The sequence below is a fragment of the Sphaerodactylus townsendi genome, linkage group LG11 (assembly GCF_021028975.2).
Source record: "Sphaerodactylus townsendi isolate TG3544 linkage group LG11, MPM_Stown_v2.3, whole genome shotgun sequence".
NCBI lineage: Eukaryota > Metazoa > Chordata > Lepidosauria > Squamata > Sphaerodactylidae > Sphaerodactylus > Sphaerodactylus townsendi.
This window is the reverse complement of record NC_059435.1, coordinates 64,275,027-64,297,193: the sequence shown is the minus strand read 5'-3', so window position 1 is coordinate 64,297,193 and position 22,167 is coordinate 64,275,027. Positions and strand designations below refer to the sequence as shown.

At 46.2% G+C, this 22,167-nt stretch overlaps 1 protein-coding gene across 1 annotated transcript in view; it reads right to left on the bottom strand.

Moving 5' to 3' along the window:
• Positions 1 to 428: 428 nt before the first annotated feature.
• The window catches only part of PITRM1 (pitrilysin metallopeptidase 1), a 41,986-nt gene continuing 20,247 nt past the window's right edge, over positions 429 to 22,167 (bottom strand). The window contains 16 exon segments of the mRNA XM_048511702.1: positions 429 to 959; positions 1,347 to 1,449; positions 3,346 to 3,491; positions 4,881 to 5,006; positions 5,275 to 5,387; positions 6,818 to 6,889; positions 9,002 to 9,122; positions 10,484 to 10,584; positions 11,543 to 11,708; positions 12,169 to 12,245; positions 14,513 to 14,633; positions 16,151 to 16,283; positions 17,642 to 17,758; positions 18,739 to 18,877; positions 19,494 to 19,628; positions 21,949 to 22,045. Of these exon segments, the coding sequence (XP_048367659.1) occupies positions 866 to 959; positions 1,347 to 1,449; positions 3,346 to 3,491; positions 4,881 to 5,006; positions 5,275 to 5,387; positions 6,818 to 6,889; positions 9,002 to 9,122; positions 10,484 to 10,584; positions 11,543 to 11,708; positions 12,169 to 12,245; positions 14,513 to 14,633; positions 16,151 to 16,283; positions 17,642 to 17,758; positions 18,739 to 18,877; positions 19,494 to 19,628; positions 21,949 to 22,045 (1,861 nt within the window). The 3' untranslated portion in view covers positions 429 to 865.

Below are 22,167 nucleotides of genomic sequence, written 5' to 3'. Positions count from 1 at the left end.
ACATCTGGAGTGCCAAAGGTTCACCACCACGGCAATACAGCTTAGATTTAACATCTCTCCCCCTTATTCAGAACCTAAATAGGGAGAACCTTAAAACAGCAATCATACCGTTAAGACGAAATCCAGGGGTCAAGACAATTAAATGATCAAACCAAGTCCTCTAGTTTCTAAAAGTCTGTGGGAAATGCTTAACACAACCAGACACTAGAAACAATTGTTTATGTGCCACTACGTATGTACATTAAGTCAGTTATCACGAGTATCTCCAAGCACTGAAACCCAGAATGTCTATCTTCAACACAAAGGGAGGATGAAATGGGTAGGAACGGCACTATCGCCTTATATAGAACAGCAGTCCCATGAGAAGGAATGAAGATCTTAATTCAAGGTGGGAGATTTAACCCTACAAAACATTCAAGAATCCTGGAGAATCTCAAAAGTTTTTTATTGTTTAAAAAATAGCTGACACCTTATTAATTTGACATGATTTAAGGTAAATTATCCGATATAGATTTTTTTTTACTTCTATAAAATATCAATTGGCATATCATTTGAATCAGGCATGATCAACCTAAAAATCAGCTGTGAAAAGTTTGTTCCAACGAACACACTCTGATAGTTTCAGTGCTACTAAGGCGCAACTGACTTCAGCTGAAAAAGCTGCTACGGGTTTAGTGAAAGATGGACCCCGAGCAACCCCCTCCTTCAGCAAACACTGCTGTACGGCGAGCTTTTTTCAGAAACAGCACACAGTGGCGTCTTGTTCCTGCTTGCAGGCATACATAGGAGAAGAAGGATTTAAAGTTATTTTGCTGTTTGGCATATGAACTGTTTCAATCCACCTAAACAAAGTTGACAGCAGATGTTATCGTATAATCCAGGAAGGGTCTTTGGCAGTGTCCGTGTTTTCTGGTCCGAGAATAGCCAGTCCTCTTGTGCTCCTTCCGGCAGCAAGGTATCTGAAAGACAAACCCCCACATTATTAATCACAGGGGGAGGGGAGTTCTTCCATAGCTTGGAAATACACCAGATTCAGAGCTCTCCCCCTCCCCCGCCCCCAAATATGGAACAATATTGCCATCCCTATTCTGAAGGCCTGTTCATAGAACCACAAATCAAACACTCAAGGGCTCAGCTGCTTCGATTTCAACCCAGTTGCTTCAGTTTCATAAGGGGCATAAAGGCTCCAGCCCAATTTCTGGTTGGCCCCTTCTGCATCTGCAGAATAAAGCACTTTCAATGCACTCTGAAACTGGATTTTACAGGGCGGAATAGCAAAATCCACTTTCAAACAATTGTGAAAGTGGCTTGAAAGTAACTTTTCTCAGTGAAATGCACAAACTCACTGGTTGGCTGCCTCCATTAGATGCTCCTTAGAAACGGCAAAAAGATTCTCCCGGTGCTTTTGCTTCATCTCATCGGAGATTCCGTGCAAGAACTGATTCATCCCTAGAAAACAGAATTCACTGTGACAAGGAACACAACGGGCGACTGCAGGCAGACACCAACACCTTCCCCTGTGTTCACAAGTTCATCATCAAATGTCCTTTGGCTCATCGCTCCTGATTTACTTAGAATCTATGGATCTGGCACTGCAGCTCTGGGCAAAGCTGAAATGAAACCACTGATCTCCTTGCTCAAAAAAGCATCAATGAGGCATGAAATCAGCACTGAGTCTTATTTTGAATTTCAGAATTGCAATTTTCAGTTGAGAGTTCTGCGGCAGAGGATTATACAACCCTACAAGTATCGTTTTCCGAGACAGACGATAACAAAACATATTTCAGCAAGTGCTTTCATGAGCTAAAGCTCACTTCTTCAGATGCACAGAGGTATACGTGCATTAGGCTGACTAAATACCAAGCCAAAAGCGGAGAATGATGTACCTCACCAGCTCTGCTGGGTATTTAAACCAGGCCTAATGGATGTACTTTCAATGCACTGGAGGAAGTGAGTGCTGATTCACAAAAGCACATGCTGAAATACATTTGTCAGTTTTTAAGGCTACAATGGACTAACAGGACTGGTACTCTGGAATTCAGTATTAACTGAATCCATTCTCATAGCAGCACTCAAGCAAAGAACAACGCCTAGTTATACCTCTCAATCAAAGGAAACTTAACCCAAAGTTTTCTTCTCCATTTGACCACTGTCTTTGCTTTAACCACAAGTATATACTACTAGCGGGGCCTGGCCACGCATTGCTGTGGCAATTGTCCTTCTCATCACAGTCTGCAACCCACACAGATGTCCATGCAAGGTCCAATGATCCACAGCATAGCCTTTTGGGGTGGTCAAATGGAATCCCTCTTTCCTTTTTCAATTCACATTGTTATATGGTGGTGTCTTGTTTTTTAGTATAATGTAACCCTTTCCATTCCACAACGGAACTATCCAGAGTGCGAATCCCGCTGTCCATGAGGCTGGTTGACACGCACAGTCCTGGCTTGGGTAAGGCAGAACTGGGGCAAGGAGGCTATCCCAGTCAGGCACCAGAGGCAGGGTGGTGAGGCGCTCAGATCGAGGAGCCAGCTCTCTGGGTTCTTAAAGGGGTCATGTGCAAAGAAGCAGCGCCATGGTAGTGTTGGTTAAGCCCCCCACCCTCGCGGATTTTTCTTAGAAGAAAAAAGGCAAACTCCAGCTCGCTTTTAGTAAAAGAGAGCTGTGGCGAATATGGGTGAGGAAGTGGGTAAGTGGTGGTTGGATGTGAGGGAGGGCAGAGTGAGGTGTGTGAGGATAAGCTGGATGTGTATTGTGTGGCAGCAGTGGGTGAGGCACAGAGAGTGAAAGTTACCTGTGTGTGTGGGGGGGGGGGCACCTGACGTCTCAAACGGCAAAGTGTGTATGTGTTTCACTTCCACTCGTATTACCTAACAGTATTACCTATTTACTGTTTTAACTGCTCATCTCTGCCCATCTGCACGAACATTCTAAGCCCCCATCCCAAGCCCTCAGGCCACAGACAGACAGGCTGCACGAACATTCTAAGGGTGACAGTTGAACACAAACAGTTTCATGGCCTGGTGCGCCAGGAAAAAAAAATTTTTTTACCTGGCTCAGGTATGGACTTTCGGCGATTTGAAGGTCCCATTACCTGCCCGCAACAGGGAGGAACGTCATGTGAAAATTTGGGGGTGATCTGTCCAGCCGTTTCGGCGTTAGGGAGTGACTAACAAAGTCACTGTTTGCTTTTTATATATATAGATGTTAAAAGGGTTCAAGGTGTTATAGACAAGCAATTTCTAACCAACAAACCAAGCCAAGACAAATTAGCACGGAGAACTCTTTGGTTCCATTTGAGGGGAGGTTTAATTCAGTTCAGAATCTGGAGAGAGAACGTCGTACCTTTGTCAGATGGTGCTATGGGAGCATCCACAGCTCCAAAGACAGCAAGCTTGGTTTCATCGATGTCCTGCTGAGTGAATTCACCTCTCCTGGCCCACTCAGCAGCTTTATCAAAGGCAGCCAAAGTTGCAGTGGAATTTGGATCCCTAAAATTCAGAGTCAGTTAACACAGAGAACAAGCACAAGTCCAGTCGACTCTCACTTGCACAGGTATTTTTCTTAGGACAACAGTTTTTGAACTGTGTTCTAGGAAAGGCTTTCAGGGTTCTTCATGAAAAATCAGTCATGGCGGAAGGTTACCCCACAACACATGGCCACAAAAAATCACCAGGTTTGTTCAAAGACCAATGCCCCCTTCACGAAGGCCAATGATTGGCATCTCATGAAGCAGAGGGCACATTCTCTGATGCCTGAGGCGTGGTGTCCACTACCACTGGGCACTTCATAAGAACATAAGAACAAGCCAGCTGGATCAGACCAGAGTCCATCTAGTCCAGCTCTCTGCTACTCGCAGTGGCCCACCAGGTGCCTTTGGGAGCTCACATGCAGGATGTGAAAGCAATGGCCTTCTGCTGCTGCTGCTCCTAAGCACCCGGTCTGCTAAGGCATTTGCAATCTGAGATCAAGGAGGATCAAGATTGGTAGCCATAGATCGACTTCTCCTCCATAAATCTGTCCAAGCCCTTTTTAAAGCTATCCAGGTTAGTGGCCATCACCACCTCCTGTGGCAGCATATTCCAAACACCAATCACATGTTGCGTCAAGAAGTGTTTCCTTTTATTAGTCCTAATTCTTCCCCCCAGCATTTTCAATGTATGCTGAGTAATGGGCAGGGTTTTAGGCTTTTGCTGGCTCCAGCCAGAGGGGTTTCTCCCCAAAATTCCCAGTCCAGCCTCATCTGACCAGCAGACGGCATGTCGTAGGTCTTATTCTCCTTTGGAAGAGGTGACTCCGTTTATTTTTCTGGCTCCTGCCTGGGATACCCAAACAGGAGTAGTGTGCTTTGCCATGAAGTCCACCCTTTGGAAGATTTCGGTCACGGCCTGCCTTTTTAGCAATTCTTTCCAGAATGAGGAACCCTCTCAGTCCTCAAGGATTAGCAGTGGTGGATTGTGAGTGGCAAAAGGCAGTACCTGCAGTCAAAGCTCTGCTCACAACCTGAGTTTGATTCTGACAGAAGTCGGGTTCAGGTAGCCAGCTCAAGGTTGACTCAGCCTCTCATCCTTCCAAGGTCAGTAAAATGAGTGTCCAGCTTGCTCCGCTGGCCAGAGGAGCAGCCTGATGGGACCAAGGGGTCCCCGGCGGCAGCCCAGCCAGGCTAAGGTAAGTGGGGCATGGGGGGGTGGGCGGCCAGAGAAGGGGCTGCCCCGCGTGCCATCCCCCCACCCTCGCCTCTGAGCTAAAGCTACCAGAGCATGGCCACACAGCCTGGAAAACAGCCAATCTGGACTCAAACTTGAGAAGCAGAAACTGCCAGAAGGGAGAAAACACTGTGATGATATAGGGTGTGCACCCCTCTCTGCTCAACAAGTTACCTGTAGGAATAGAACTTGAAGATGCCGTTGGGAGCCAGCTGAGCACCCCCTCCGTATGCGCCTCCTTTCTCCCTGATTTCAGTATGAAGGAATTTAGCAGTCATTAAACGGGCAAGAATGCGAAGGCTGAAATGAAAAGGAACATGGTAAGAGGGCTGCCCAGAAGGTCCTCTGCATAACCACTGGCCTCTATTCCTTTTTAACGAATTGTTTAACTCCTGCTAGCACATACTTGTCAATCACAAATTGAAGTTTAGACAGTATGAATACATCTTACCCTGCTATTTAATTCTCCAAGTCACCCCTGCCTTTTTTTGTGATACTTTTTTTTGGCTACCAGCAGTGTCTCCACATCAGCTTCATAGTTCACTGCTACTCTTTTCCATTCTCCTACCTCGCATGGTCCACAGTTGTGAAGGGAACAGTTCGAACACATTCGGCAATGTAGTTCACTGGGAAGGGAAGCAGGAAATGGGTCTTCATCTGACATGGTTGGAAAGTGGGGTCCTAGAAAAATAAAAATAATTCCTCCTCAGTCAGGTCAACACAGACAGAACACTTCCCCTTTTCTTAAGCAATGAAGGACAGCAAGGGGCCTTTAAAATGTAGACCTTCCTAAATGGTTAATTCTGTACAACTGCTTTTACAGAGCACAAAATGGGTAAACAAGGTTGTTCAATGGAAGAAGAAGAGTTGGATTTATACCCGCCCTTCTCTCCTATAGGAGACTCAAAGGGGCCTGCAATCTCCTTACCCTTCCCCCCTCACAACAAACACCCTATGAGGTAGGTGGGGCTGAGAGAGCTCCAAAGAACTGTGACTAGCCCAAGGTCACCCAGCTGGCGTGTGTGGGAGTGCACAGGTTAATCTGAATTCCCCAGATAAGCCTCCACAGCTCAAGTGGCAGAGAAGGGAATCAAACCCGGTTCCTCCAGATTAGCGTGCACCTGTTCTTAACCACTACGCCAATACCATCCACAAAGATAGTTTCCGAGCCTGGAAAGAGAGGGATAGTATGGAAAACTAAATAATAACAACAACAATAATAAATGACTATAAGATTTTGCAGAAGGTGGGGGTATATGGCCTTTCTGTTCCTGAACAGACCCATGGAAGAGGAGGGGGGTGTTTTGGCTTTCGAAGTCATGATCCGACCCATGCTGCCAGCCTAGTGATGCAGTGCCAAGATGGATGCCAGCCTCTGCACTAGCTCAGTGTCACACATGAGGACAGAAAAACCTGCCTCAACTTGCCCTCACCAACATCAGCTTTGCAAAACAACTTGCCTCACCCTCTTCCTAAAGAGATAAGGAAAAGTCAATGTCTTCAGCTGGGAAAGCCAGCTCTCACCTCTAGCCCTGGTCTATATGTCTCCATTCTTCTAAAATACTGATCTCATCTTCTGATTTCTGACTAAGCTCTCCCAAGACTTCTCCTCTTCATTTACATTGACTTTAACAAGAAGCTGTGATTGAGTCCGCTTCTCCCTATCTCCAGAAACTCCCTGGCTTAGAACATTAAGTCTAAGCGTCAAACATTAATTCTGTATGCAGAATTTAACTTAAGCATCTATCTGTTAAGTGCCCTTCACTTGTCTCTCATCCAGAAAGGCAGGGACTGCCTTTGTCCTGGGAGATTACGGTAACTCAGCATGACCTGAGGCCCTGTCTCTCCTTATAACTAGCTCCTTTGCCTGACACTTAGGGCCCAGTACCCTGCCTTGGTTCAGTTTCAGATAGAAAAGATCTCGTAAAGTTATCCAGCCTGTTGTTAAGCAAGGTCTTCCCTTTCTCACTTTCTCCACCCTTCCCCAAGGAATTTGGAGGGAACTGCTCTCCTAAATTCACGACATCTCTTCATGGGTCAAAATAAGTAGAACAGCGTAGCATGGTGTTATTTCAGCAACAACAATCTAACCCGAACCAAGCCAGGCTTACCGTGATCAACTTTCTAGTGATCTGGGCACCGGCAAGAGCCCCACCTGCAGCAGTGTTGGAATCCGAAGGTTTCTGGAAATACAAGACTTGGTTGAAACAGAATCAACAAATTTCCTTAGCCAGCTGTGTGGCTTCCCCCGGACCTCTTTTACAGCCCCCGCCCCACACACTGTCCCACTCCTGCTAGCAGCGGTACAACTAATTTCATGTCTGATAGCAGGCAACAGGGCAATGAATGCTTCTGTCACCCCTGCTCCAGATCTCTATGTGCCGAGAGAGGCATGAAGGAGTGTGCACAGACAGTTCTTGAAGGCCAACAGGTTCTGGGAACAGAGAAGGGCTTCTGCTACTAATTGCCAAATGTGGCTGGAAGGACACAACACATGGGGAGGTCCCTCAGTACTTTCCTACTGTGTGTGTACTACGTGCTGTCCAGTCATTTCCAACTCAAGACAACCCTATGCACCAGTGGCCTCCAAAATGTCATCTCGTTGACAGCCTTGGTCAGGTCTTGCATAATGTGGTCTGTGGCTTCCTTTTAGTCCAGGGGTCTGCAACCTCGGCTCTCCAGATGTTCATGGACTACAATTCCCATCAGCCCCTGCCAATGCTGAGTCTTCCTCTTTTCCTACTGCCTTCCATTTTTTCCCTAACATCACTGTCTTTCCCAGTGAGTCTCATTTTCTCATTATGGGACCAAAATACAATAGCCTCAGTTTAGTCACTTTTCTGGTGGTAGGATTCAACCGACAGATTCCTGGGGCACAAAAAATTTTTAACATTTATTTTGTTCAGCATTACATGCCTTTTTTTTAAAAAAAAATTCCTTACAACAACCCTGGAAGGTATACTAGTATTATTAACCCTATACTGCAAGGAGTGGGGGGGGGGGGAGAGCGGAGGCTTGCGTTAGAACACTTATGCCTGCATCTATGGCGGGCGGAGCGTTAGGAGCAAAAACTGTCAGACCAAACCCACACAGTTTGGAAAATCCACGACAGCCGGCTGATTCTGGCTGTGAAAGTCTTCGACAATACAGCACCCAGTGAGTTTGTAGTAGAGGCAAGGCCTGGGCTGTCCCTGTACCTGCCTGGTTAAACATCAGACTGTCAGATCCTATGCATCAAATCCCATAAGACTTGTATTCAACTAAGTTACCAGTGCTCAGCCACTGGAATATACGTTAGTAATATGTATCGGCTCGGCTCTTGACAGGTGGTGGTTATCTAGATCATATCACTCCCATGCTGTGCCACCTGCACTGGCTACTAGTGGAGTTCCGGATCGTTTTCAAGGTGTTGGTATTGATCTTCCTTTAAGGGCCCTACTGTGACGACATCAGGGCCCTCATACCCCTCCACAGCGGGGACCCGCATCACCCCTTATATCCCGCGCATGGGCCATTTCACCAGTTCAGCGAGTGATGGAACTGCTGGAAACCCCTAGCCCTGCGACTATGCGGCTGGCCTCAACCCGGGCCAGGGCCTTTACGGCTCTGGCCCCTACTCCCTGGTGGAGCAGCATCTCCCCTCCAGGCTGCATCCGAGGCCCTGCATGGGACCTGTGGTGAGGATTCCGCCGGGGCCTGTAAGACTGAGCTGTTCCACCGGGCGCTTTGGTTGAGGCTGGCGGCGGGATCTACCGCCCCAAACTGAGGCTGCCAGTTTCCATCTTGGCAGGGCCTTGATGATTCCCGATCTTGGGCCTGCCTCTCCACTCTCCAGCAGCACCTTTTGATCAGAAGCCTGTGTCTTTAATTTTGCTTATGCTTAACTTTGTTATTTAAATTTTACAGAAACTGCTGCTGTGGAAATTTGTTGCTTTAAGCGATGGTTAGTTTTAGTTATGTAACATTTTGCTATGTGCTGTTAATTGGAACAGCTGTGTTGTGAGCAACCCTTACTCGAGCCCTTTTAAGGGGTGAAAGTGACATAGAAATCTAAATAATAATAATAATAATAATCATCATCATCATCACCATCATCATAATAACAATATGATCAATAACACTTCTTAATGGAGTAAGAACGGAAAAATGAGAACAATTTGTGCCTGATGACCACTGTCCTCTATATTAAAGCACATTATTCTCTATATTAAAGCATTTATTCAGAAAGAAGTCCCACCAAGCTCAACAGGGCTGGCTTCCCGGGAATCATGCATAGATCTTAATCTCATCCTTACCTCAACCACATGTGGACGGATGGGCTTCCGTTCCTTTTTACTCCTTGCAATATCCTTTGTGAATTTTTCTACAGCTTTCGCAGCATGGGGCATTTGCTGGGGAGTGGCATTCACCGAACACCTGATAGGAAGCAAATTTGCACGCACACGATCAGCAGGAAGAAACAGAGTTCTTTGGAGTTTGAGCAACCGTCTGCCTCAAAATTACCACCCGCCTCGGCTGAAATGTTCCACCCTCAACAAAGTATGATCAATGTCTAGTCACTTGGATTCTCAAGACTGCAATCTTGAGATGTACTTGAAGGTTATTTTACCCTTTTTTGCTCCAAGACACTAACTTCAAAAGTATAATTTATGCCACTGGAAGTAATTGTAATTATGCCATTGTAAGTTGCGCTGAGTCCTTTGGGGGTAGGGCTGGGTATAAATATACAAACAAATAAAATAAATAAATGTGTGAAAGTCAAGCCCTCTTCAGTCAACTGGAAAAGCAAACAACTGCTTTCTTAGGTGCAATTTCATATGGATTTTATGTCCTCCAGGCAGCGCTGTGGGAGAAAAGTATGGATGATTTTGTGGAAGGCTGTGATACAGATTTTGTTTCACCAAGACCACTTAGGTAAGAATTATAGTCTTTATACTCAGCTTGAAGAAGTTAAGGCAAGATGAAACTCCCATCGCGAGGTGCTTTGGAACAAAATGGCCCTCCTCAACCTCCACTGACATCTACTGGCTGAGTTCTTGATTTGACCAACATCAATTGAAGGGACTGACAGCGTAAGAACATACGAAAACTCATGCTGTGTCAGACTAATGCCCCTTCCGCACATGCAGAATAATGTACTTACAATCCACTTTCACAATTGTTTGAAAGTGGATTTTGCTATTCCGCACAGTAAAATCCAGCTGCAAAATGCATTGAAAGTGGATTGAAAGTGCATTATTCTGCATGTGCGGAAGGGGCCTAAGGCCTGTTAAACCTAGGAATCCGTTCACACTGTGAACCAGGCATCACAAGATACAGCCACAGGAACAGGCAGGGAGAAGACCAACATGCTTTGATATCCACCAGATTACCCTAGAACAGAACTACTCTAGAGAGGATGATGAGACTTGCAGCCCATGAACATCTGAGTCACGCCAGCAGAGGCTGATGAGAATTGTAGTCCATGAACATCTGAAGCACCAGAGTTGGACACCTCTGGTTTACACTGTTAGGCAGAAAAGGCCAGAGAAGGGCTTGCAAATCCTCCCTAATCAAGTAGACCAGGGGTCTGCAACCTGCAGCTCTCCCGATGTTCATGGACTACAATTTCCATCTCAGTTTATAACCCAATTGTCCTTGGCATGGCCAATTGGCCATGCTGGCAGAGAGCTTCAGTAAAGGACTAATGTAGTCCATGAACATCTGGAGAGCTGCAGGTTGCAGACCCCTGAAGTAGACGTTATGTTTATCTACAATGTCAGATGGGAGAATCTCACCGCATGTTGTCACTGTTCAGTAGGTATTTCTTGATGCGGGGCAGTTTGCGCAGCACTGGCCGAATATCAGACATTTCTGCGATTCGCTTCATCAGCTTCACCTAAAACGAGTTCATGGGAGGGAAAAAAGAATCAACAAATCCATATAGATTTGAGATGCAAAACCCAGGCACTGCTGGAAAAAATCCACTAGGCGTTGCCACTGTGAAGCTACCACCTACATCAAAACTGGCCATGGCTCTCCAGGAACGCTTTTGACCAGAGACCTCTGAACGGGAGGTGCCAGGGATCGAAGGGAATTTTTGTATGCCAACAAGCTCCTCACCACCAACAAGAATGGACTTAGAAGTTGCAGCCTACCATGTTTTGGGTGTGCGTGTGTATGATGCTGCCTCGCTTTTGAATGCCACAAGGTAGACAAGTGCTTTCCAACGTTTACAGTGCTTCTGTACTCCCATGCTAAGATTTCATGACAGCATTAAAAGGCAGGTCTAAGGGGAACAGGAAAGTCTGCCTTTGCTAAGGCCATCAAGAGAGTTTGAGGCAGAGAGGAGATTCAAGCTGGGGACTTCCCATCGAAGAAGAAGAGGAAGTGGAGTTTCGATTTGTACCCTACCTTTCTCTCCTGTAAGGAGGCTCAAGGGACCTTCAAGCTCCTTTCCCTTCCTCTCCCCACAACAGACACCTTGTGAGGTAGGTGGGACTGAAAGAGTTCTGAATGAACTGTGAAGAGGGCTGCTTCTGCACAGCCACACTGGGGGTTGGATTAAGTACGTGGCTATTCGAAGCTAAGCCTTCATATAGCACAAGCAACTCCCTAGGGATGGTGTTTTGCGCGTCCCTAAGGCTGTATATGGCCCCTGTCTTGAGGAAAGAGGCCAAACATTGGAACCATAAAACTGCTTTTCTTGCGGAGAAGGGGCTGAATGGCGAACTCCCCCATTGGACTGGACTTCCTGAAATTCCCTGAATAAACCACACAGAAACAGCACCCCACACCACCAGCCACACCCGGAACTGCCAAACCACAAGCCTCTTCCCGCCCCACCAAGGTTTTACCTGCTCCATGCCATCAAACATCTCTTGCAACTCTCCTGCAGGCGTCAGGGTGCGGCTAGCCCTAATCGAGGCGTACAGGTGTCCAGAATCAGGGATCCCATTCGCCAGCTCTTGAGCAGTCATCTTTACCAAGACTTTGAAATGTTCTTCTTCTTCAAAACGAGGGCTACAAAAGGAGGAGGAGGAGGGTCGGTTTTTATACCCCGCTTTTCTCTCCTGCAAGAAGACTGAAAGGGGCTTACAATCTTCTTTCCCTTCCCTTCCCCACATCAGACACCTTGAGAGGTAGGTGGGGCTGAGAAAGTCCTGAGAGAACTGTGATTAGCTCAAGGTCACCCAGAAGACTTCTAAAAAGCTGAGTGGGGAAACAAATCCAATTCACCAGATTAGAGGAAAGAGGGGGGGAGGAAAGAAAAGGAAAGGAAAATCTAACACCCTGCTACAACCAACCCTTCCCACAGCCTTGCTATAATAGGATTGGCAGAGAGAGCCTGATTTACATCATTTCTCCATGAACCAAGCGTATAGTTTTATTCTTTGACACGTATGTCAAGCAAGCTTATTAGGTAAGTTTCAGGAAAATATTCACAATAAAAGGGAACAGCTTCTTCCAAAATATACCGTACTTGTTGAATATTTCTGTCCACAGATGCATCATTTCTGGCAGATTTCTATCAAGGCACAGTGAAGAGAAGAGCACCCCCTAGAAAGAGAGATGGAAAAGATTAGGCCAGAGAAACAAGAACATACCCAGACACCAGGCACAGTCCTTAAGTAGTGACTTTATGCAGTACCAGGGGAGAGAGGAGACTGATTCACCCTTTCCAAAGCATCCTCCAATCTAAATCCCACATAAACACTTTACATGTCCCATGGGTGCGTGTTCATTCATGAGTCACTCACTGTCTGGGATGATCACTGAACATACATGAATACACAAAGCTGCCTGGCACCAGACCGTTGATCTATCAAGGTCAATATTGTCCACTCTGATGGGTGGTGGTTCTCCAGAATCTTGAATGTCTTCAACATCAGCTTGGTCCTTCTGCAGCCAAAGCAGGTGCTCCACCAGTCAGCCACGGTCCCTCCCTAGAATCTCACCTGGGATCGGAACCAGAGGGCTTGAAGTACTGTACTTGTATCTTGCTACTGTATTATGCCTTTCTCCCATGACTATTTCTTCAATTACAGCAGGGGTCCCCAAACTTCTGACCCGGGGGGCCAAATGCTGGCCCTGAAGGGCATTTATCCGGCCAGGCCGAATAGCATGGCGGCGATGGCTCCATTCATGTGCAGTGGGGGCTCGAGGGAGAGGAGGAACCGGCCCCAACGGCTGTTGATTGCAATAACATGATGGCACCCCCAAATCTCCATGAATTTTCTGACCCAGAGTTGGAAACCTTACAATGTGGCAACGCCTGCTAACCGCCCCTTCCCTCTACGGCTACTCCATGCTGTTGCTCTCAGGCTTTCTGTTCGCCTCACTCCCATTGGCATCCAGCCAGGCTGGTGAATACAGCTTCGCTGCTAGGGAGAGGGAAGAACCCAGGAAAGATACCTGATCCTGGGTTAGATCGGAATGCTTCATTGAGGAAAGTTCTGCTTTTTTTTTACGGGGAAGGGTATTCCACAGCCTCCCCAACAATATTTGGAGCCCACCCTGCACTTGACATACTTTGGTCACTGTTCTAAAAATAGACCATAGGCTGAAAGGTGAAATCAAACATTTTACAATCATTTGTGCATAGGAATTTGTTCATAGTTTTTTTTAGTCCGGCCCTCCAACAGTCTGAGGGACAGTGAACTGGCCCCCTGTTTAAAAAGTTTGGGGACCCCTGAATTACAGGATCACACACATGCAAAGCAAAAGCGCCCGGGAATATGCTTTCTGGCCAGCTGAAATTGTTTGGAGAGCTACGCATAAATCAAGAAGACAGCTAAATGGACGGAAACTTTTATGTCGTTTTGCTCCCCGAGCAACACACATGGAAGAATTTCCCTCTCAGCTGCATTTATGGCCCATTGGCATTTGCCTTGCTATCCTTTCCTTGGTTTGCAGCATCAATTCAGCCCTCCAGCATCAAAGAAAACGAGGAGGGGAAAGGGTTCAAAATCTTCCTTTCCCACAATATCTTGCTTTCCCACAGCAGGATCATGGGCAAAGATCTCTAGTGGGGCTACAGCCAGATTGGGACAAATCCTTTCCTCACTGTCACCTCAGCAGGTACAAAATGAGCAGCTGAAGAAGAAGAGTTTGGATTTATACCCCACCTTTCTCTTCTGCAAAGAGATTCAAGGTGGCTTACAAGCTCCTTTCCCTTCCTCTCCCCACAACAGACACCTTGTAAGGTAGGTGGGGCTGAGAGAGTCCTAAGAGAACTGTGACTAGCCCAAGGTCGCCCAGCAGGAATGCAGGAGTGCGGAAACACATCTGGCTCACCAGATCAGCCTCTGCCACTCAGGTGGAGGAGTGGGAATCAAACCCGGTTCTCCAGATTAGAATCCACCTGCTCTTAACCACCACACTATGCTGGCTTAGTAAGGTCAACACTAAAGCAACCATCTCTCTAGAGCGAGCGAGCCTCTGAGTATTTGAAATGTTCCCTGGGCACTTTTCTCAGTCATTCATGCCACCCACCCTACAAAATAAGCCAGACTCCTAAGTGCCATACTACAGAAAGGGAAGTGTTCACCTTGCCTTTGTCCTGATTTCAACAGGTTCCAGATATGAACTAGGAGTTTCCTAATACACAACTTAGTCTCTTAGCTGATGAGTTACAACAGCTCTTCTTACAAGACCACTATGAGACAACCCAAGACTGCCTGAGGGTCATATTCTATATGGGGGGATACGGGGCGGGTTATTAAAATAACAAAGTACCAGCAAATGATTCAGTCAGGCTCACGTTCGATACTCTGGACACCTCAAACCCAATGTGAGAATATGAACCCAGGTGGAGAGCCACTCACCTGTTCGTATACATCCAGGTGGGCGTAGTCAGCAGTGATATGTGAGCAAACAGACAGCCCGCCAGTCTTCAAGTCAATTTCTTGAGCCTGCTCTCTGTAACTGAGTGCTCCACATCCCATTCTGTAGAGGGAAGAGAGGACAGTGGGGTCGCCACTGGAGATCATAGGCCACGGGCCACACAGCCAACAAAATCCAAACGGCAGCCCTCGAAACAGACAACCAACCTTGCACATCAAGTCACTCTGCAGGGATAACATATTATTTATGTAATTTCTTTTATAATACCCTGCATTAACTTGAGCAGGGGTGGAACACACCAATTACAGCAGCCCCAACTTCACTTCGAGATAGGCTAGATGACCTGTGGTATCGCTGGAAACTGTTTACAGATTTCATTTGTTCCCTGCTTTCACTCCAATGGGGACCCCAAGTGGTTTGCATTGTTCTCTTCTCCTACATTTTATCCTCACTACCCCAAAGATTGAACAAGTAGCTAACAGACGTCGACAAGGATTTTAAAAAGTGGACTAACAGTAAATAGCCAAAATGTTAACCACAGCATTTACTGTAGCAGTTCAAATGGTTTGCAGTCGGTACAGGAATCTGAATGTGATCCTGTTTTGAAATTCTTGATACACTGAAGGGGTATCCTAAGATGTAAGAAGGGAGCTCAACCAGTCTAATTATGACGATTTGATAACAGGGAAGAGAACAAATTTAGAAAGAGCGAATGCTGACTGACTGTACTACCACAGCAAACATTATCAGTAAACAGCCAAAACGTTAATACTGGCCCACGTTTTATCATTCTCATAGACATCTGAATCTTGTTCAATCTGTGGAATAGTTAATAACTATTAATGTAGGGGTTTGTTTTTAATCACGGTGTACTGCGTTTCTGGTTTGTATTTCTAACTGTGGTCCCTTGTTTTACTTTTGGCTAGCAGCATAGACCTGGCAGTTGTAATACGAAAACTCCGCAAGACAACAGCAAAGTATCTCCGGCTTCTGTCCGCTGCGTGATCTTAAAGCCCTTCCGCAACATTTCAAGGTCCCACTTCTTAAACATAAGCTCATGACACGCGCAGCTGCGTCCAAGCCGAGGCGAGGAATCCAAGCTCGAATGAAATGCAAATGCTATTCAGCCAGCCAGATCGGTAACGTGCGACTCCAACAGGACCCTCCACAAATTCAGGACATCATCCCAGAGTAAGAAGAAAAAAGCAGATTCAACAAAAGGGGATTTCAAAAGCTCTTCGCTGCAAATGTAATAGCATTAACTTTTTGTGGTTTTAGGGAACGTAACATTCCAGATCTGCAAAATCTTATGTTATTTTCAGTTGAAAGGTACTGCCTTGAACATCCAGTGGTCCAAACAGAACACAGTCGTCTTTGTCCTGTCTGTAGTAGGAAGGCTGCCACAGTCTGAATCCCATAAGCTAAATTAGTGATTTGCTATTTTTTAATCTGTTTTATTTGTCCTTGTCCTCCTCCAGCTGTATACTGCATTTCATGATGGCTAAATAAAAAAGCAGCTCTGATTGAAGAGAGGAAAGAAAAAGGAGACTTTGCAAGAACCCTTTATCAGAGTTTGCTGCAAAGTTATCACAACGGACTCAAAACGCAACTCCTCTTACTTGGTTATGACGCTGCAAAATAGCGGCACGTAGGGTCTGAGCTCTTCCGGGAGGGTGTTAAGACTGGAGACTGCTCGGAAGTACACCATGCCATTCGTGGGCTGAGTGCAGTACTGGACGGGGACACCTTCCGCTACAGGCAAGACAAACACAAAGAATCAGTTACCTCACTGTAAGATCTCTTAGATTTTAATTGCAATTTTAGGCTGGGCTTTCATCGGGAAGGGTGGGATATAAAAATATAACAATAAAATAAGTAAATAAGCATGTAAGAAAAGCCCTGCTGGATCAGACTAGTTGGTTCATCTGGTTCAGCATCTTGTTTCCCTTTCTAGCCAACAACAGGGCATAGGGGCCAAAATCATCCACTGAAGTTGCCTCTGGTATTCACAGGTATGCTTCCTCCCGATGTTGATCTTTTGTGGCTTACGCACAGTCCCACATTGGACTGCACACACACGGGCCAGGCTGCTCATGCACAATCCCGATGTGCGACTGCACAGAAAACCACTCAATAAACAACAGTTACAGGAAGTGCAACATTTTCATCTTCATGGCTTCTGTGCAGTCCCAATGTACGCCTGTACGGAAGACTACCCAATCAACAATAGCTACAGGTACTGATACCACTGCTTTTCCTGTTAGTCACCATGCCTAGAAGTCACTGCTGAACTGCTCCTCCATCAGATGTCAACTGAACTCTGGTCAAAATTTAAACCAGCTGTAACTGAGACAGGACAGACGTTGCATTTCAACATGCCATTTACAAGTGCATCTATCCCTGTCTGCAGAGGCCGAATATCATGGGGGTTCAGTTCTCAGTGGGGGCAGGACTGTTTTGGACTGTAGGTGGTGAAGAGATGCATGAGATAAATATCTGAGTGCTCCAGTACATTAACAGACCTTCCTGCATGGAGTGAAGAAGGATAAGGGGGAAATCTACATGCAGAGAGGTTGTTTTAAATTAAACATGAGAAAGTCTCTAATTGGACCCTATCACCCCTTCGTCCCAGTGTAAAGGGATACAGTCTGGAAATCTACCGATCTCACTCTAACATATTATCATCCCATCTAACAGTGTCTATCAGTAACGCGAAGAAATGGGGCACTCACAGAAAAGTAATGCTGCACACTTGGGGGGGGGGAGCTCTCCAGTCTGCAGAAAAATATTACGCTACAAATAGAAAAAAAATCACTTTGCCTTTCCCCAAAAGAATAGCAAAATGAGCAAAAGGCAGGGAAGGCTAAAGACAAATGAATAACAATTGAAGGTCAAGGGTGATTAAAAGAGGCTCAGAGGGTGTGCATGCACGACAAACCACATTTCGCCCTGAACGAAACAAACCACCATTTGCTTATGTCTATGGAACGCAATCCTAGACTGAGCGGCCGCTTGGCTTGCTACGATTATATTCAGCAACGTGGAGGCAGGACCTGTATTAGCCGTTTAGGTTAAAGGCACAAGTTTTCAGCACCTGAGCTACTCCCAACCTGTAAGTGACGTTTCCAGCTCAGTAAAGGCAATCCTGGGCTCAATATCGGAAACCTTTAGGGCTGGGAGGCAGGACGTGTCTTGAGGCTCGCTCTGCAGATCCATCAGCTCCAAACCTAGCAGACAGGGGAGAATATTCATTCACACCCAGCACTATCAAGATGGCTCAAAGTTATTTGCTTTGCTAGCCCGACAAGCAGAAACACAATTTTGGGGAAATCATAAACATCTGACAAATTCTGAGGGACCTGTCAAAATAGTATCTTGGACTGCTTCCAAAATAACTACTACTATTTTTTAAAGTATAATAAAAGCAACCACAATCCTTTTGTATTTCAAAGAGAAGAAGAAGAAGAGTTTGGATTTATATCCGCCCTTTCTCTCCTGTGAGGAGACTCAAAGGGGCCCTTTCCCTCTCCCCCTTCCCCCCTCCCTGTGAGGTGGGTGGGGATGAGAGCGCTCCGAAGAACTGTGACTAGCCCAAGGTCACCCAGCTGGCGTATGTTGGAGTGCACAAGCTAATCTGTCTTACTAGATAATCCTCCACAGTTCAAGTGGCAGAGCTGGGAATCAAACCCAGTTCTCCAGATTAGACGCAGGAAGAGGCTGGAAGTCTGCAGAATAGTCCCTTGACTATGGGAAGCCTTTTCACGTACATATACTTCATTTACACAAAATGTTGACCAGACCAGCTGACCCTGTGTAGAAAGGTCTCCAACCGGTCTCCAACCGCTCAACATTCTCCTACACCAGTGTGCTTAAGGTGTCTAATGAGGCAAACTTTCTTGCAGGACAGTTTGACACCATTTCTGATCATCCTGCAGTCTCAAATGGGCCCACGATTCTTTGAAATGTGCTCTGGAAAGCAGGGTTTTCCAAGGAGAAAACAAAAAAAGGAAGTATTCCCGGACTCATCCTTGCACCAAACGCGTAAGAGGGAGCATTAAATGTTTTGAACAGCTATGTCCGCGGGGGGAAGAGTGAGACAGATTTCTCCCTTCAAGCCATGTTGACGGTATGACACTGACACATTCCACACAAAACTTGAACATTCCTTTTTTAAGGAATAACATAACAAAAGCCAGAAAGCACTAACCTTTTTCATAAGTTTGTTTCTTCAGTTCTTCGGAAAGAGCCTCAATCTTCTCTTTTAGTTTGGCGGCTTCCAGAGCCGCTTGATTGTCATAGAAAGCTTCATCCGGACTCATTGACAGAGTGAGTTGATGAGGGTTATCCTTTTGTCAAGATCCACATCAAAGATGACAAAACAACAAATCAGTGTATGAATCACTATCTCTTCCTCTTTCCCCTTCCCTCCCAAGATCTCTCAGTTATTAGTAGCATCGCACTAGATATTATGGCAGTATTAGCAGGGGAGTTGAGCTGTTTCAAACCACTCCATGCATGAATCGACAGGTCATGTGATATGCCACATGCCAGTCATGTGATATGAGAATATTCCATAGCTCCTCCCCAAACCAATGTCATCCCCAGTGGGCACAATCCCAACAGGAAGAAGAACTACAGTTATGAGATCTTCTCACATGGCGTGGGACTTCTTATGTTGCCATGACAATAAAGGAAAAGATGGCGCTGCAGCCAACGTTAATCAACAGTGGAGAACAAGAGGCAGGACTTAGATGGTTACAGCAGGGAGCTGTGCACTAACCCTCAGCATTCACTATCCAATAGAGAAAAGTGTCGCTGTGCTGCGAGGCCAACTGAAGCAATAATATATTTCTGTGGACAAAATGCAGGATGCTGGGTGGGACAGGAGGATCTTGGGCTGCATTCGTGACCAATCTGGAGCCTTCCACCCACCCCAATCCAGAGCCTGTCACCGTTTCTCACCTTAAAGTACTGTTTTACTTTTTTCTGAAGGAAGTGAGGATCTTTCTTGAGGCACTCTCTGAACTGAGCGGCTTTATCAGCAATCTTCAGATGGTCAACAGGGTCTCCCCCATGATTCCAACAAGAGGCGATGTACTTGAGGAGTGAAAGAGACAGGAAGACAGACAGGCACACGGTCCGTGAAAGAGCGCACTCAGTGGTGGAATTCAAACATTTTAGTAACAGGTTCTGATGGTGGTGGGATTCAAACAGTGGTGTAGCGCCAGTGGGGCTGGGCACGACAGGGGTGTGGCCAGGCATTCCGGGGGTGGGGCATCCCTGGGCGGGGCTGTGGCAAGGACTCAGTTCCCCTTCGCCCCGCCTCTAGATTCAAATAATGACTGTTTAAAGCAGGGGTCTTCAAACTATGGCCCTCCAGATGTTCATAGACTACAATTCCCATGAGCCCTACCACTTGGCCATGCTGGCAGGAGCTGATGGGAATTGTAGTTCATGAACATCTGGAGGGCCATAGTTTGAAGACCCCTGGTTTAAAGTATTAAAAAAGCAATATACCATATGGTAGTGTATTATTTCTTTTTTATATAATTATATTGATTGATTTTAAATAATAACATAAGGAGAGAAACCAAAAACTGTTTACAATTGTTAACATATTACAAACATATCTAATTGTCTATCTCTCTCAACCCCCTCCCTCCCTACTTTCTACTTCCCCTTCAGATTCCTATAACTACTTGATCTATTCCACTTGAAAGAAAACTAACAGAGGAAGAGATCCAAAATCCTTAAATTCCTCTCTTTCCAATATAAATTTCAAGGGGAAAAAAGAAAATGAAAAATCTTTACCTATAATACTTTACCAACCTTTATACCAACGAACACAAAAAAATAGAATTACTATATATTGTATTATTTCATACAGTTCTTACACACATGGGGGGTGCCATGGGGGACAGGGGCCCCGCAGGTGGACGATTTTACATCCCCCACTTGACGAGATTTGTTGTACCCAAGGACAGAGATTACCCCCTTGTCCCTAGTGGAGTTAATCAATAATCACCGGTTCTCCGAACTGAGAAAATTTTAGTAACTGGTTCTGCCGAATAGGTGCGAATGGGCTGCATCCCACCTCTGAGCGCACTACTGCATTTTCATCCCGCCCGTCCTCCTGACAGCTCAAAAATAAAGAAAAGGAAGCGCAACACACCAAATACAGAAGTCACTGTTATCTACAGGTGGACTACAAAAGGTAGCTGGTAGAAGCAACTTCACTATGCAGAGCTGGGGAGAGGGCAGCCAGGCTTCTTTTGTTTTTGTTAACAAACACCCAACAAATTAAAAAGGTAAGTTGTCCCCTACATGCAGGCACTCTTAGCTGCACAAGTGAAGAGGGCATATCTGATGACAGCAAATAATAGGTGATCCATTGACAATGTCTGGCCAGGCAAAAGACCAGCCTGGTAGAACCCTCAAAAAGCCAGCAAAAGAAGGAGGAGGAGGAGGAGGAGGAGGGAGTTTGGATTTATATCCCCCCTTTCTCTCCTATCGGAGACTCAAAGGGGCTTGCACACTCACAACAAACACCCTGTGAGGTAGGTGGGACTGAGAGAGCTCCGAAGAACTGTGACTAGCCCAAGGTCACCCAGCTGGCGTGTGTGGGAGTGTACAGGCTAATCTGAATTCCCCAGATAAGCCTCCACAGCGCAGGCGGCAGAGCGGAGAATCAAACCCGGTTCCTCCAGATTAGATACACAAGCTCTTAACCTCCTATGCCACCACGTTGGACGAGGACAGTGGTGGCGAACCTTTGGCACTCCAGATGTTATGGACTACAATTCCCATCAGCCCCTGCCAGCACAGCCATTTTGTCATGCTGGCAGGGGCTGATGGGATTTGTAGTCCATAACATCTGAAGTGCCAAAGGTTCGCCACCACGGGACTAGGATCTAGATGCAGGCTCTGCCACAGCTCGCTAGGTGACCTTACATCAATTGATTTTTCTCAGCCCTGCCTACCTACCTTACAGGGTTGTTGTTGCAAAGACAAAATAAAAGAGAGAATAACACTGTAAGCTGCTTTGGATTTTCATTGGGGAGAAAAGCTGGATATAAATAAAGTTAGTCCGCTGTAGAAGCATGGGGTTATTACGGACTCACGGGGTGACATCGCATCATGACTTTTATTTGGCAGGCTATGTTCACGGGATAGTTTGCCACTGCCTTGCCCAGTCATCTACCCTCAGCGAGCTGGGTGCTCATTTTTCTGACCTTAGAAAGATGAAAGGCTGAGTCAACCTTGAGCCGGCTACCTGACATTGACTTCCACTGGGGTAGAACTCGCGTTGTGAGCACAGCTTGGACTGCAGTGCTGCAGCTTACCAGTCTGCGCCACGGGCCTCCTAGGATACAAATATCCTAAATGCATTAAACTTCTACTGAGTGAAACCGCTTACTGAGGTTAAGGCAAGGCCGAAGCTGGTCGACTGATGCTTCATCTGGATTTCAATCTTGTGGAGCAGAGCTTTGATTCTCTCTTCCTCAAATCCATCCCTTGGAAGGGAAAGACAAAAAGAAGGTCAAACTGTTAAGTAAACCCTTTTACTCAGCGACTGAAGCAGGGAGGAAGAAAGCCCTTCGCAAACAGTTTGTGCCTGAGAAAGGGAGGGGAGCCT